Raw genomic sequence first — 13,611 nt, 5'->3', positions numbered from 1 at the left:
ACACTAAAGCTTGGTCACCATCGTCTCGGGATCTTGCGAGATCCACATCCACCATGTAGGCCCACATATAGCACGTGTTTGTATCTTCAAGCTTAAGATTATCCCTGTTACTCGGATTTTGGGTAAGCTAACTTGCTTTGCCCAATGATTATGGATGTAATTTGGTTGCACGTTATCTAGTCCCTATATGCCATAGGAACGTGGGTTTAGATACCAGTCATGAGTCGTATTTTTTCGCATGTCTCAACAACGTTAACACATTGAATCCCCGACATTCCAAGCTTGATAGCAGACACGATATTCTCCATCCTGTCATCCACGAAAATCGTCTCGGTTGGTGGCACATTGATGACACCCAAAACATGCTCGTAGAAACACTGGTCTGGTTTCCGCATTCCCATATACCCCGAAGCAAAAATCTCGTCGAATTCGTTCCAGATATACTCCATCTCCCGAAGTTGGTCATAATTTGAGCGTGGAATGTTGGTCATCATGTAAACACGAATGTTGTGTTGCTTCAAATCTTGCACCAACGAAGTCATGGTGCTGTTGGGCGTCAGAGACTCAGTTGCCTGCTCGAACGCGGCGGCAATTTCAGTTCCGTTGACAGAGAATCGCCTGCCTAGCTCACGGTAACAGTCTTCTGGAGTGATGGTTCCACGCTCAAGGTCGAACCAGCGATCGCATTGGGTCATGAGATGCAAGGTCTGGAGAGATATTTGGGCAGTCGGCTGGGGATTCCAGGAGAAGAGGACATCGCCCATATCGAATATCACAGCTTTGTAGGAAGACATTGTCTGGAAGGTACCGTTATAGAGGCAGTGAATCTGGTTGGAGGTTCTTCGGGGTGAGCCGCAAGATAGGCCGTGGCTTCCCTGCTGCGTGCGTAACTGATCTACATATATAGTCATAAAACGGTAGATTGGCCGCCATTTAGCCTACAGCTAGTCCTAATCAAATGACTGAGTACAAGTTTATGTAAGAGTTTTATGCGCCGAACTCAGCTGAGTAAACGGTTTAGACTTATTCCTCAAATTTGAAAGAAAGGTGGACTTTTGGGACAGAGGCTGAAACCTTTTTGCGGGACCGCATCTAAAGTGGCAATCTCGTGTAATTGAAAACGATTTTAATTTCAGAGATAGTGAATAATACATTCGCTATAGCAACATAATCAATGGGTCTGTGACGTTCTTGTGGCCTTGGCGGTACTAATTGGGTACTCCGGCTTGCCGTGTCTTGACTTCATATGCCTGTTTTGGTAGGAGAAATAACGGCCCCACATTTAGCCTAACCGAGCTGAACCCCGTATTGTATATAGTCGGTACTGTTTTCGAGCCATCTCTTGCAGAGCTTCTCGGATGGAACAAAGTCAATTGATACCTCAGGATGAACGCTTCGACGAGCGGAAATGTCCAGCCTGCAGATGGAACCAGTTTTTGGGTATACATTCTTGTCGGAGTAAGTTGCACCTCGTAGCATAGCGCTATACGCAACTTACTAAACGTGCTTAGATTGTGTGCGCAATCGGCAGCATTGTTTGCTATAACATATATTTCCATCCTTTAGCCAAGTTCCCTGGTCCCAAGTCATACGCTGCTTCTGCGATTCCTGTGGCACTGGCGCAGTTAGGAGGCAGATTCCATCTTTTCACACAGGCTGCTCATGAGAAATACGGGAGTATCGTCCGAATTAGCCCCAATGAACTATCAATTATCTCCGCTGGAGCATGGGATGATGTCTACGCTCGAAGACTGAAGAATCCTCCACTTGTCCGAGATCCAACCTTTTTCAATGACATGCTGGTTGACCCGAGGACATTGACCATGGCTGATGATACAAATCACATTCGACTGCGAAAATCTATGAATAGTGCATTTTCGGCTAGGGCACTGGCAGAGCAAGAGCCTATTCTGAAAGAAAATGTTGATCTTTTCATGGATAAATTGGAGGAGCGCGCTCAGCAAGGGCTTGAAACAGACCTCCGATCGTGGTATAATTACGCGACATTCGATTTGATCGGCGACTTTGCATTTGGAGAATCCTTCCGATGTCTTGAATCATCGCAATATCATGAGTGGGTGCAATTTGTCTTGGACCACTTCTATGTGGCAACTTTGCTACAAGTGGTTCATCGGTTTCGACCACTGAATAAGCTGCTGGCCATGTTGCTTCCCGCCTCCCTTATAGAGAAGAAAGAAGCCCACCACCGGATGGCTCTTGATAAGGTCCGCCGCCGGGTTCAGAGGGATACCAAGCGGCTGGACTTTATCTCGTATATGTTGAAAACCTTGGATACTGGCACGATCACGTTAGACGAGTTGGAAAACCAAGCTAGCATCATCATCCTGGCTGGCAGTGAGACAACTGCAGTGGCTCTAACTTTCGCGACATATTTCTTGCTTGTTAACCCTCAGATAATGGACCGGCTTCTGGAAGAGCTCCACTCAAACTTTGAAAATGAGGGTCAAATTGATGTGTTGTCTATCAACAAATTGAATTACTTGCAGGCAGTGATCCAGGAGACTCTACGCATTGCTCCGCCTATTACGAACGGATTTCCACGACAAGTTCCGCCCGAGGGGGCTATGATTGACGGACATTTTGTTCCTGGTGGAGTAAGTCTGACCTGTACCATCTCATCAATTTGTTAGCTACCCCAACCGTCATCATACTTACATATTATTGGATAGAGCGTTGTCAACATCAGCCACTGGAGTGCCTATCGCTCGGCCAGCCACTTTTCCAAACCAAATGAATTCTGTCCTGAACGATGGCTAGGAGACTCTCTCTTCGAGGGAGATACTAAGGATGCCTTTCAGCCATTCTCCGTTGGGCCACGAAATTGCATCGGCAAGAAGTAAGGCCTTATCTGGCTTTTTTAGGACTTTCGATGGAGCTAACATGGGATTCTAGATTCGCAAATGACAGTATGAAAATGACACTTGCAAAGACCGTTTGGCGGTTCAAGATGAAGTTGGCGATAAATACTGAGGAATGGCTAAGAGATATGCCGTCTTTTGTCTCCTTGCACCAGCCTCCATTGCTGGTGAGCCTGGAGCCGAGAAAGCCACCATCCTCTGATTGATACCTCTCTGGTGATGAAATCCAAGATATGCGACCTTCAATTGTTTCCAGATTATAGACTCTACATACTACTTATACGAAATTTTGATAATATTGCTATGCTCTATGGCTTTTTCAATGTCTTAAAGTTTCTTAGGTATCAAAAGAACTCTGATAATTTGCCTGGTTCAAGATAGAGTAGTGCCGGTGCTAATACTGACCGGAAAATATTCAAAGACTCTTCAGAATATTCAAGAATTTAGATTACCTTATATCAGATTAATACAACTATACTAGGAAGATCCTCTATATACCCCGAGCCGTCGACATGTTTAAGGCCTGCTAGGCGGTTGTAAGTACTTTGCAATTTCCCCGAATCTCCTAGAGGTTTTGTTCGATGAATACTAGCGTCGGTGTTGCCGTTATGCTGCCGACATATCTGGCATGGCAGGATGAATCAATCTGCCATATTCAAAGGAGGACTCTCCTGTACTTTCACAGGCAAAACGATTAGCCTGATAGAGGCGGGGAAGCCCTCCGGATGGCCGACTTAAAGTTACCTCGGTCCATGACTCAGCGATATGTCGCAATCTTTCAAGCGAGAAAGACTCATTTTGCAGGAACGATATATTATTTAGTTAAATCCTACGACCAGGCCTCTTCTCAAGCTGTACGACCTCAAAGATACCGATCGCAACCACATTGTTGGGACTACCCCAGCCCAGCGTCTGCAGATCAGATCAGATCAAACCCCCACCATGGCCTCAGCACCCAAAGCCATCTTCTTCGACACATTCGGTACAGTGGTTGAATGGAGATCCTGTATAACAAGCGCCCTGTACAGTGCAGCTCGGAACGCCCTCAAGGATTCAACCAGGGATATCCCGGCCGATTTGCGGGCCCGCGCATCCGCGCTGACCGAGTCGGACTGGATCGGCGTCGCTGAAGATTGGCGGCGCTCGTATGGTGTATTCACCAGCACCTTTGATGCATCGGAGCCGTTCATCTCAGTCGACCAACATCACTATGCCGCGCTGCAAGATCTACTGACGCAGCGCGGGGTCCGGGAGCTGTTTGGCCAGGAGGAGGTGTGGGAGTTAACGCTTGCCTGGCACAGGCTGAAGCCGTGGCCGGATAGTGTTCGTGGACTGGAGTTATTGAATGGCCGGTTCATTACATCGACGCTGTCGAATGGGAATGTCTCGCTGTTGCAGGATTTGAAGGAGTTTGGATCTTTGCCCTTCCAGCATCTGATTAGCGCAGAGAATTTTGGCGCGTATAAGCCCTCACCGAAGGTTTATCTTGGCGCGGCCAAGTTGCTGGGACTAGAGCCGTCGCAGTGTGTTTTGGTCGCGGCGCATCTTAAGGATTTGCAGGCTGCGAAAGGGTGCGGGTTTCAGACTGTTTATGTTGAGCGGGAAAAGGAGGAGAATTGGCCGGTTGAGCAGGTCGCGCAGGCTAGAAAGGATGGATTTGTAGATATTTGGGTGGAATTGAATGATGCGGGCTTTGTTGAGGTGGCTCGGAGCTTTGGTATCTCAGAATAGCTGTGAATGGGACTATATATCATCCATGTCACTCCAGTATACTCGGTCTTTTTAATGATGTTGATGGTCGGTAAGCGCACAGAAGCAGGAAAAGGCAAAGGAGTTCGACTGTGCCTATAAGAGAACTAGAAGCGAAAGCGCCCTAAAGGGCCAACCAGGGCTGAAGTACTAGTTTCAGTGTCTCGACATACATTTATTTGAAAATTGAATATGTGAAGATATCTCGGGCCTACTTCCATCTTAAGAGGATTCTTCCATTCGCTTGGCCAACCATCCCGGAATAGCTGGCTTTTGCTCCCACATAGCACGCCAGTCATTGGTAGTTCCTGGCAATGCAAGTACAGCGGTTACAAACCAGGTATCCTGCCCAGGTGCCAAGTCCATACTCAAGGATGGCAAGAGTGTACGCCCGTGGATAATGTTCGAGTTCGGGTCAGCGAGGACAATCTTGCCATCCCGCAGACCCGTGGCATGGAGCTCGACAATACCGACAGCCCCCGCTGACGAAGCGACGAACGCATTTCCTGAACCACTGATCGTCCCTTCCTCTGAATCACCCTCCATTGGGCCCAGGGTACGACCATTATCGCTGCGACATCCATAGATTGCAAATGCACCCTCCGAGCTCTGGAGAGCTCGACCACTGCGCACACGGTGCACACGCAGATGCCAATTTGGAGTCTCAGATGCTGGCGGAATCAGAATCGTGTCGATATCGACATCAGGCCAAGGTTTCCACTTGGAAACGAGAACAGGCAAGCCATCCTGGCCAGGCTCCTCGAAATGCGCATCTTCCACTAGTCGCCGCGTCTTCCAAAACTCGCCATCGTCTGACAATGCGATCATGCTATCAGGGGCATATTGTTCCAGCTGGTAACCACCAGTGGGAACGGAATACCCGAATGCAGAGCTATACGCGAATTTGCCATACTTGGCATGCGTTGCTTTCATTGGGTAATGGCACGCTTGTCCAGAGGATAGCAGGAAGGAGTGTCCTCCCCGACGAATGGCGATATGTTTCGGGTATTTCAGCGCAATAACCTCAGGGATGGAGTCTGTTGGGTAGGGTTCTTCCTCTGAAGCCCAGAAGGGGTGCGTCTCTGGCAGTGCCAGTGGAATGAAAGAAAGACAGCACCAATATGGGGAACCAGGCGAGTTGTAATTCTCCGTCAAGTACGAGTTCGCGTAGCAGTATCCAAGGTTCAAAGTGCCGTCATTGTTGAAGATGTCTCGCTGGGTAGCCCACCAACGGAAGTTGCGAAGTAGGATGCCTTTCACGACACCCCAGGTCAAGGGTGCTGGCAATTGGACATCTGCGAAACCCAGAGCACCCCAGAAACCCACCATGGCGAAACGGTAGGTTAGAGAGCGGCCAAACGGAATAGCCCGACCTGCGTAGAATCTCATGTTCAGTTTCTCTCCGGACGTATTGTTGACCCATAGAAGATATTGAAAGTAGCATACCGTCGGGGTTGAAGTAGTGAACAAAGTCTTTCGCAAACTCCTTAGCTCGTTGGCGATATCTTTCAGCTCGATCGAGATCAAAATCGCCAGCAAGCTTTGAATATAAAAGTTGTAAGAATTGGATTGCAAACGACCCAGAGTAGTAATCCATCTGATGATGGCTTTTGGGACCATCATTACTCCAACCGCCACCGACATGGAAAGTATCCAGATGATCCATGTCAGCTTCGATACGTGACAGTGAATACTCAGCGCCGTTCTTTCGCAATCCAAGGTTGGCAAAGACTCGGAACCAAAGCCTGACCAGCACATATTAGCTGCATTCTAGTCGGCTAGAACCTCAAGTGAAGGGACTTTGATCTTACCAGTTAGTATTAGGCATCTCGCGTGCATTGATACTATTCAGCCACCTAGTCACATTATCCTTTTGTTTATCGGTGAGTGGATCCCAGAAAACATGAGGTGCCACCGCGAGCGTGAAGCCGATCGGGCACATTTCCACCATGCGTTGATCAAGATCCTCAATATCACCAAAATATTCAGGACTCTCTGGATCAGTGCCATTGATAATTCCCTCTCTCCATCGCGCCGCTTCTTGATAATCATAGTTCCCCGCAAGGAGAGCTGCTAAACCCCACAGTGGACGAGCATAGCCCTCAATCTGGGCACCACCCTCATCGAATCGAGTCGTAGATGAGCCGACCTTGACACGACTGCAACCCGGGGTAAAGAGGGGAAGCAAGGGGTTCAGAAGAGCACAGCATGCTTGTTGGAAATCGGCACGAGTTCGGAATGGCGAGTCGCTGAAGGGGTGCGAAGGAGTCTTGCCGTTTGCGTGGACAGACATTTTGCTTTGGGAAGAATTTAATGATTTTTTCCCTACGTCGATATTGTTTCATGTAATATGGCATGTGGCCTTATTAAATTCACTTCCGTCGGGCATTTAAGCCGAAGGCCGAACAAACTACGGTTTCCTCATCCAAGACCCATGACCCCCACACTCCATATTAGCCTAAGACGGGGCGACATTAAGGGCGGGGTAGTGATGGTGGGGGCATTAGTCGGCCTTCGCTGCGAAAGCCGATTAATGGCCGATTGCCCCTAAGGCTCTTCCAGCAAAACCAATGAACCGGAGTTTGCTTGGAAGATTACATTGATCCGATTTTCGTTCGTACAATTAGCCGATTTCAAACATCACTGCTCTTTTACCGCTTCCCACTCCAGCAACAAAACGCCTTACCCACCGCATCATAAAGGCGACTCTTGGGGTTATCAGACTAAGTATGTTTCTACAAGTACGACTTAGCGGTTGACATGTTCAAGTACAGGTGGATTTTAATACAAACGACTCAGAGGCCAAGCCTCGGGTAGGCTTGCTTGCAAGTCAGTATCAGCCAATATCGATCATTATCTTGCTAGTTTTCGATTCTTTCTTGCCGCTAGCTACTAATTCCCTACGTTAATTTAGGCTACTCGGCAAAAAGTTTTCCGTTGGTTAAAACTCTCTTCTAGTTCAATTTAGCATAAGGCTTAAAATATCACGTTCAAAGTTACTGTGCTTGTGAACGACCTGATCAGCACTGCCAATTGAACTACAACGCAGGCGATATATAAAGAGAACCTTTATTCACCTTTCGAAGCTTTAAGTCACTCATCGTGTTTTAGGGATAGGCCAAAGATCTTTGCCTCGTGGCAATTGTCAAAATAAGGCCTAGGAGAGCACAAAAAGGAGACATGGAAACTATGATGAACCTACGAAGCCGCCGATGTTTCATTAGTTTCATTATTTCGAAACTGTCATGAGGTACCAATCCATGGACGTCTACTTGATGCCTGCTATCAATCGTGGTAATTTTTTACAACAACAAGCAAACCGAGCTCAAGAGGCCATGTGTTTCAATTCTGTGAGGTCTAAGTTTTCACAAACAACCACATCGAAGCATTGCGTGACTTTCTGATAGCACACGTCCAGCGACTATCGCTTTCAAACATCTGTCTAAGAATGCCACTTACGATGCCCGTGTCCATGTAGATGAGACTGTCTGTGTGCACTTCCAGTCTCTTTTGGCATGTCACTTACGGCAGATGGATGGGCAGGAGTTCGTAGTTCCTTCAAATTAACATCGGAATAGGTTGAGGGATCCGTCGCCCTGGCCTCTTGCGGGTTCACCCAACCTTCAAGAGTCTCTGATGCTCGCTCTGCTTCATAAATGGCTGACAGGGGAAGATCTCTCTAGAGAACAGACCGAGTGATCTCACGTTTTAACCACTGAGCCGAGAAAATCGGGTGGGGAAGATTGCGGACAGTGGGAGGGTCCACGTAGTTGTTATAAGGAGGCCACTCATAATAAAGATACATTCTAAAGAGAACCAAGATTAATTATCACCAGTAGTGGACTTGCAATCAGGACAAATAATACTCACGGGTCATCCTTCATGCCGCGGAAGCCTTGGTCCGGGCAGGTTGAAGTAGACGCTGCACCGTTTGTATCGATGTATGTATAGGTGGCTTTTGATGTTGTAAATGATGGTTAGCAGCTAGAGGAAATGTGAGAAGCTTGCTCACTCACCCCAGCATTCGCTGCCTGGTGTTTGCGAATCAAACTAATCGTCCAGTTAGCGCCGTAAGACTTCCCCCGAGTCCAAATATCCTTACCCCATAGGCCCGAACGAAATGATTCATGTCCAACGCATTTCTCTGTCTAGTATCGCCCTCATTAAAAGGGCCAAACTCCCAAGTGATAGGCGGCGGTCCTTTCTCGCCCCGCAAGTACTCGCATGGCTTATACACGGCTTGAATCCACTGGTTCCAGTCCGTGCCTAAGGAGATCAGGTTTGAAGTTCTGATCCTCTGACCAAGATGAGAAGGAGACATTCATACCCTGCCTTCCATTTTGTGGGCCATTTAGGAAGCGAACCACTTGATACGCCTGGTTTTCTGCTTCTCGCAAGGACCCCATGGGGAACTCATCACTGTGTGCGGTAAGAACACCGAATTACCCGAGGGAAAGCCTGGGACTTACACTTCACAGTAATACCTTCCTCCCTCGAGCGCATGCTTCGCTGCGCTCGCATAATACTTCTTCCTCTGATAATTTCACCAGTCCTTGTACGTGCCGCCAACTGGTCCATTGGCAAGCAAAATCACGCGATCAGGCCTTTTTCCCAGATTGTATACGGACTTACCTCCAAGGCCTTTGTCAATAGCCCAACGTTGATTGTCGCAAACCTTTAAAAAGGAAATGATTAGAACACGAAGACAGGTACTTGTGCATTTTTGTTTACCTCGTCAAAGCCCTTCCCGTATTTGCAAGTATACGTCACACTGCAGTCTGGCTCGTCCGCGCTATACTTAACTACAGGCCATTGCCCAATCATTTTCACTGCCTGAACTGGCTCTGCAGTGATTGTTTTCGTGACGATGTTCAGCGCAGTGATTCCTGGGCCAACGGCCCCCTGACCATACATGGAGGCCGCTGACGCTATCGCGCCGTTCACCCCAGCAGCTTTCTCGTGTGCCACGACTTCTTTCCGTTTGACACACAAGTCGTCCATTTCTTGGTAGTAATCATAGCTGAAATCTCCACCATTCAGTCTGTCCGATGTCCCAAAGGCATATATGACGTCGCTTCCTATGAATAGGTTAGAAAAGGTTAGACAGAATAGTCGTTGGCAGTCACAGCTACTAACCCAGGATATCTGCGGCTAAGTTCATAAACGCAAGACAACTGGGATCTTCGGCAACCCAAGAACCTCGTTTAGTGAGACCATTTTGGCCAATAAGCTTGGGAGAGTCGGTGTTTTCGTAGGAAGATGGCACAAATCCAGAACAGCAGTAAGACTGCGAGCCGCCTAGAAATGGGAAGGTAAATTAGCTTCTCAGTTCAGCCTTGACAGTCAGCCAACGTGAGGTCAGTTAAGCATACCGTTGCAGGAAAGGTCATAAATGGCACCGAAGTCTGATTAATCAACATATGAATTGCCTGATTCATTACGAAATTGAATTAGCACAGGCTCCTGTAGAACGCTGATATACGGGCAACACTCACTGTCCACGGCGACTAGTTCGGTCCCTTCTGGACAATAGTTCGTGGTACAGGCCAAACCGACGCCTCGCCATCCATACCATGCACATGTTCCGGTATTTGTTCCAGGTGCACAGCATAACGTCTGAAGTGACCCGTCATCGCACGTGGTGTCGAGCTCGATTCCCATGACTTGACATTTGGCCCAAGTTTCTTCAATATACCCAGGTGCACACGTGTCGCCACAAAAGGTCCAGTAGCAAGATCCACGTGTGGTCGAAGCGGCTTAGGCGGCAGCTTGATATCCTCGTAACTTGGAAGCGTCGCTGGCAGAGATTCCGTTGGCGACACCAATTCCCAAGAGATCATTCGCGCTAGTCCCGTCTGAGCTGTCTTGGTCAATAGACCAAATCATTATGCCTCCTAGGCAAAGTTGATTAGCAGCAGCAACTTTCATTTGCATAGTCTCTCCATCATCATATGAGATCCATTGATTAGAATCCCATTGGTTAGAATCCCATGTGATCCATTTCACTGCAGCCTAAGTGTCCATCGCAGGAGTGAGGTTGTTACTGGCAATGATACGCTGGATTTCCGCGTTGGACAAGGTTCCAGATGAATTCGTACACTCGCCCGCGTTTCCGCCATAGCTAAAAACGCAGCCAGGGGTATTACAGGATGGATCTTTGAGGGTGAAGGAGCGCCCATATCAGCCAAGGCCCAGATTCACCATGGAAGGAGGGACATTGTTGCGCCACAGTAAATCCAATCCTTGGCGAATCTCAGTGAGATTAGTGTGCGGCTTGACATAGGTGCATACAATATAGACAAATGAAAGTTCATTTCTCTCTCCTGAGGAAGCCGATATCGCCACACCACACATCTTGTACAAAGGCTGGTTTCCTGGACACTAATGACTACCTACATGTCCGGAGATTCTGTATTCCGCGCCACTGCTCCTATCTTTTTCTCACCAGGCCAGCGGAATCTGATACTTCCTCCAAGATTCCAGAGTATCAGCTTCTTCAAATTTTTCGATACCACCAGCGACCCCGTCTGTATTTACTTCCCAATCACCCGCCTCCACTCTCTCCGCCCAGTTCAGCAAGATTTTATGAATTTGTACTTCATGCCTCTCCAGAAAGCCACTGTGTGAACCCGGTTGGTAAAGCTCATGCGCCGTGTCTTTCGGAGTCTCATCCCACGGAGTCTCTTCCTGTAGTTGTTCGCCGTTGCTATACCGCGCGTGATGGCGAGCACCGATGTTGAAGGGCAGAAGTAGTCTACAGGAATTTCCAAAAGTAGCAGGTGACTCAATGCCGGTTGGACAAATATATAAGCCTGTGGGCACTCCCTGAAGACTGTCCTCCGGGTCCGGATAGTAACGCGGCTTGCAGCGCAAAGAAATCCATTGATCTCCTCGAAACAAAAGAAATGGTACACTGTGACCACCATATTCGCGACCGAGTGGCTCTTTCCACGGCTGAGTTGCGAACTCCGCGGGTGACTGTAAAATGATTCCCGGGGCGATGTAACGGAATCGCAAAGTTCGAGGAGGTAGCTCCGAGAGGAAATCACGAATAAAAGTATTAGCTGGGATTGTAGCTTCATCAAGGATAGCCTGTGAGTATGGTAGTTGGATGTCTACATCTCTTGTGGATGCGGGATATTCTGTCTCTCTTGGTTGAGGAAGTTTCTGCTCAACTGCATCAAGCAGACGAGTCAACGCCTGGGTTGCTTTTACAACGTCTCGGTGTGTGTATTGATGATACCGCCATGGAAAGAGTCGAGGTTTTATATCTTCTTCGTACGCCTCGTCTGTGGACGCTTGCACTTTTTTTTCCTCGATCATCTCGAGATATGCCTGAAGGATATCCTGCAGGGGTTTCCATGCCCATGGCTGACCGAACATGTGATATATATCGTATTGGTGAGCAACATAAGCTGCTAGTTCTGTATCTTGATCAAACCTAGCATCTGAGTCGGCAAATGCGTTGTATTGATGATTGGAAAGCGGAAAGGGCAAGACCGAGAACGAGCACTGACACTATACCAACGTCTTCCTCATCATACGCACCCGTAGCACGGTAGAGATAAATGAATCTATCAACCTGAGGTGCTTCGGATAAGAGGGAATGAAGCTGGTCGCTGACTTGTAACGACTTCAAGAAATAGAAAAGGGAAAATTTCGGATCCGGAGTCGTTATTTTAGCAAGGCGGAGGAAACAAATGAGTCTAGGGTGCAGTCGCGAAGCAATGTCGAATGGGACTGGAGATGAGCCCTCCCACCACGTTGTGGATGGCAGTAATGCTGGATCGCGTCCAGAGCCGACCCATGCATGATGCAAAATTTTGTTGTGGAGTTGGGCCGATAGCTGGGGATCAAATGCCGACTCTGGCATATTGTTGTCGCGGGGCATTATTTAACGCGCGTAGACTTCAAAAGCCTCTGATAGGATAACTTTATGTAATGGGGATAGGCGGCGAATCTTCTTGTTCGAATATGCTATTAGGAAAGGGGAAGAGGAGATTGAGAGAAGAAGACAATAGTGTAAGCAACCTCTCTTAGATTCACGAGATATGTGCGTGTGCGAAGGTAACCTTATTTTATGTATACGGAGCGTAGCGAACCTTATTCCGTGCTAGCGGAGTGGTGGTGGGGCCCTATGACACAGAATAGATAACGCTGATTGGCTTTGCACGGCTAGTTAGGATAGAAGAGGGAGGCGGTTACTATGGTCTACGCGAATATCCGCATTAATAGAACCAGAACTCAGTAGATGGTCGAACCGGCTATCTTGTACTGCCTTTATCCAAAGACGGCCACTAGGATACCATAATCCCCGCACTAAAGACTCCCACTGCGCTTTTTAGTGATATGATCAATTAGATTGCTGATTTCGTACGGAGTAGTATATTTAGGCGCTTCTGGCCCTAAGGGCTATTATTTTCGACGTTGTGTTCAAATATCTAATATTCAACTTGTAATACGCATGGATATAGGCCGCTTATCTTATTTGTGGTAGTGACCCTGATAGATCCGCGTGTTTGCGATAGAGCCTTTTAAGCTGATTTACATTTGCATCAACAAATAATTCGAGTAATATTCAATTAAACACTACCCTTCACCATCGTGCCCCAAGTTAGGTTTCCCGTTAACACCCTCCGGTGCCTCAAACTGAGTATAGCATCGAAATATATTGCCGACGCGAAACTCAAAAGCGCAGCGAACAGCTAACCGGCATGTTCTATAAAGCTAGAACTCGACTGCATCTCGGAATTTTTTAAGCATGACTTCGGGTAATTTTCAAGACCATGCCCAAAGGTGTAAAGTCTTATCATTGGTGACTACGACTGCTGATCTTGTCATTTGTGACAAGGTTTAGATACTACGGTCCCTAGGCTAGAACAATCTGTGGCTTTTGTATCGAACTATGTAGATGCCACGATGTTGCTATCCGGTGTGACTAGTGTCTTCGAAGACCGACCACGACCGATGCAATGTTACAACT

At 47.8% G+C, this 13,611-nt stretch overlaps 6 protein-coding genes across 6 annotated transcripts; 2 read left to right on the top strand and 4 right to left on the bottom strand.

The window, feature by feature from the left end:
* Window positions 1–206: 206 nt before the first annotated feature.
* N7496_005942 (HAD family hydrolase) lies at window positions 207–794 on the bottom strand (the record flags this gene model as incomplete). Its single annotated transcript, XM_056698871.1, has 1 exon — window positions 207–794. The coding sequence occupies one exon, from the start codon at window positions 792–794 to the stop codon at window positions 207–209; it is 588 nt and encodes a 195-aa protein (XP_056554284.1).
* Window positions 795–1,386: 592 nt separating this feature from the next.
* Window positions 1,387–3,085, top strand: N7496_005941 (cytochrome P450; the record flags this gene model as incomplete). Its single annotated transcript, XM_056698870.1, has 4 exons — window positions 1,387–1,458; window positions 1,512–2,615; window positions 2,691–2,857; window positions 2,914–3,085. 4 exons carry the CDS (start codon window positions 1,387–1,389, stop codon window positions 3,083–3,085), a joined length of 1,515 nt encoding a protein of 504 aa, XP_056554283.1.
* Window positions 3,086–3,821: 736 nt separating this feature from the next.
* On the top strand, window positions 3,822–4,610 carry N7496_005940 (haloacid dehalogenase, type II; the record flags this gene model as incomplete). Its single annotated transcript, XM_056698869.1, has 1 exon — window positions 3,822–4,610. One exon carries the CDS (start codon window positions 3,822–3,824, stop codon window positions 4,608–4,610), a length of 789 nt encoding a protein of 262 aa, XP_056554282.1.
* Window positions 4,611–4,850: 240 nt separating this feature from the next.
* Window positions 4,851–6,921, bottom strand: N7496_005939 (glycoside hydrolase family 154 protein; the record flags this gene model as incomplete). Its single annotated transcript, XM_056698868.1, has 3 exons — window positions 4,851–6,001; window positions 6,075–6,373; window positions 6,440–6,921. 3 exons carry the CDS (start codon window positions 6,919–6,921, stop codon window positions 4,851–4,853), a joined length of 1,932 nt encoding a protein of 643 aa, XP_056554281.1.
* A 1,386-nt stretch (window positions 6,922–8,307) lies between these two features.
* On the bottom strand, window positions 8,308–10,468 carry N7496_005938 (uncharacterized protein; the record flags this gene model as incomplete). The annotated part of the gene is made up of 11 exons (XM_056698867.1): window positions 8,308–8,434; window positions 8,499–8,583; window positions 8,645–8,678; window positions 8,731–8,894; window positions 8,956–9,047; window positions 9,098–9,162; window positions 9,360–9,706; window positions 9,765–9,926; window positions 10,001–10,033; window positions 10,124–10,150; window positions 10,201–10,468. 11 exons carry the CDS (start codon window positions 10,466–10,468, stop codon window positions 8,308–8,310), a joined length of 1,404 nt encoding a protein of 467 aa, XP_056554280.1.
* A 601-nt stretch (window positions 10,469–11,069) lies between these two features.
* On the bottom strand, window positions 11,070–12,011 carry N7496_005937 (uncharacterized protein; the record flags this gene model as incomplete). The annotated part of the gene is made up of 1 exon (XM_056698866.1): window positions 11,070–12,011. The coding sequence occupies one exon, from the start codon at window positions 12,009–12,011 to the stop codon at window positions 11,070–11,072; it is 942 nt and encodes a 313-aa protein (XP_056554279.1).
* Between the last annotated feature and the right edge of the window lie 1,600 nt (window positions 12,012–13,611).

This window comes from Penicillium cataractarum (assembly GCF_028827025.1).
Source record: "Penicillium cataractarum strain IBT 29864 chromosome Unknown utg000005l, whole genome shotgun sequence".
Lineage (NCBI taxonomy): Eukaryota > Fungi > Ascomycota > Eurotiomycetes > Eurotiales > Aspergillaceae > Penicillium > Penicillium cataractarum.
This window is presented reverse-complemented; position numbering and strand designations above follow the sequence as displayed.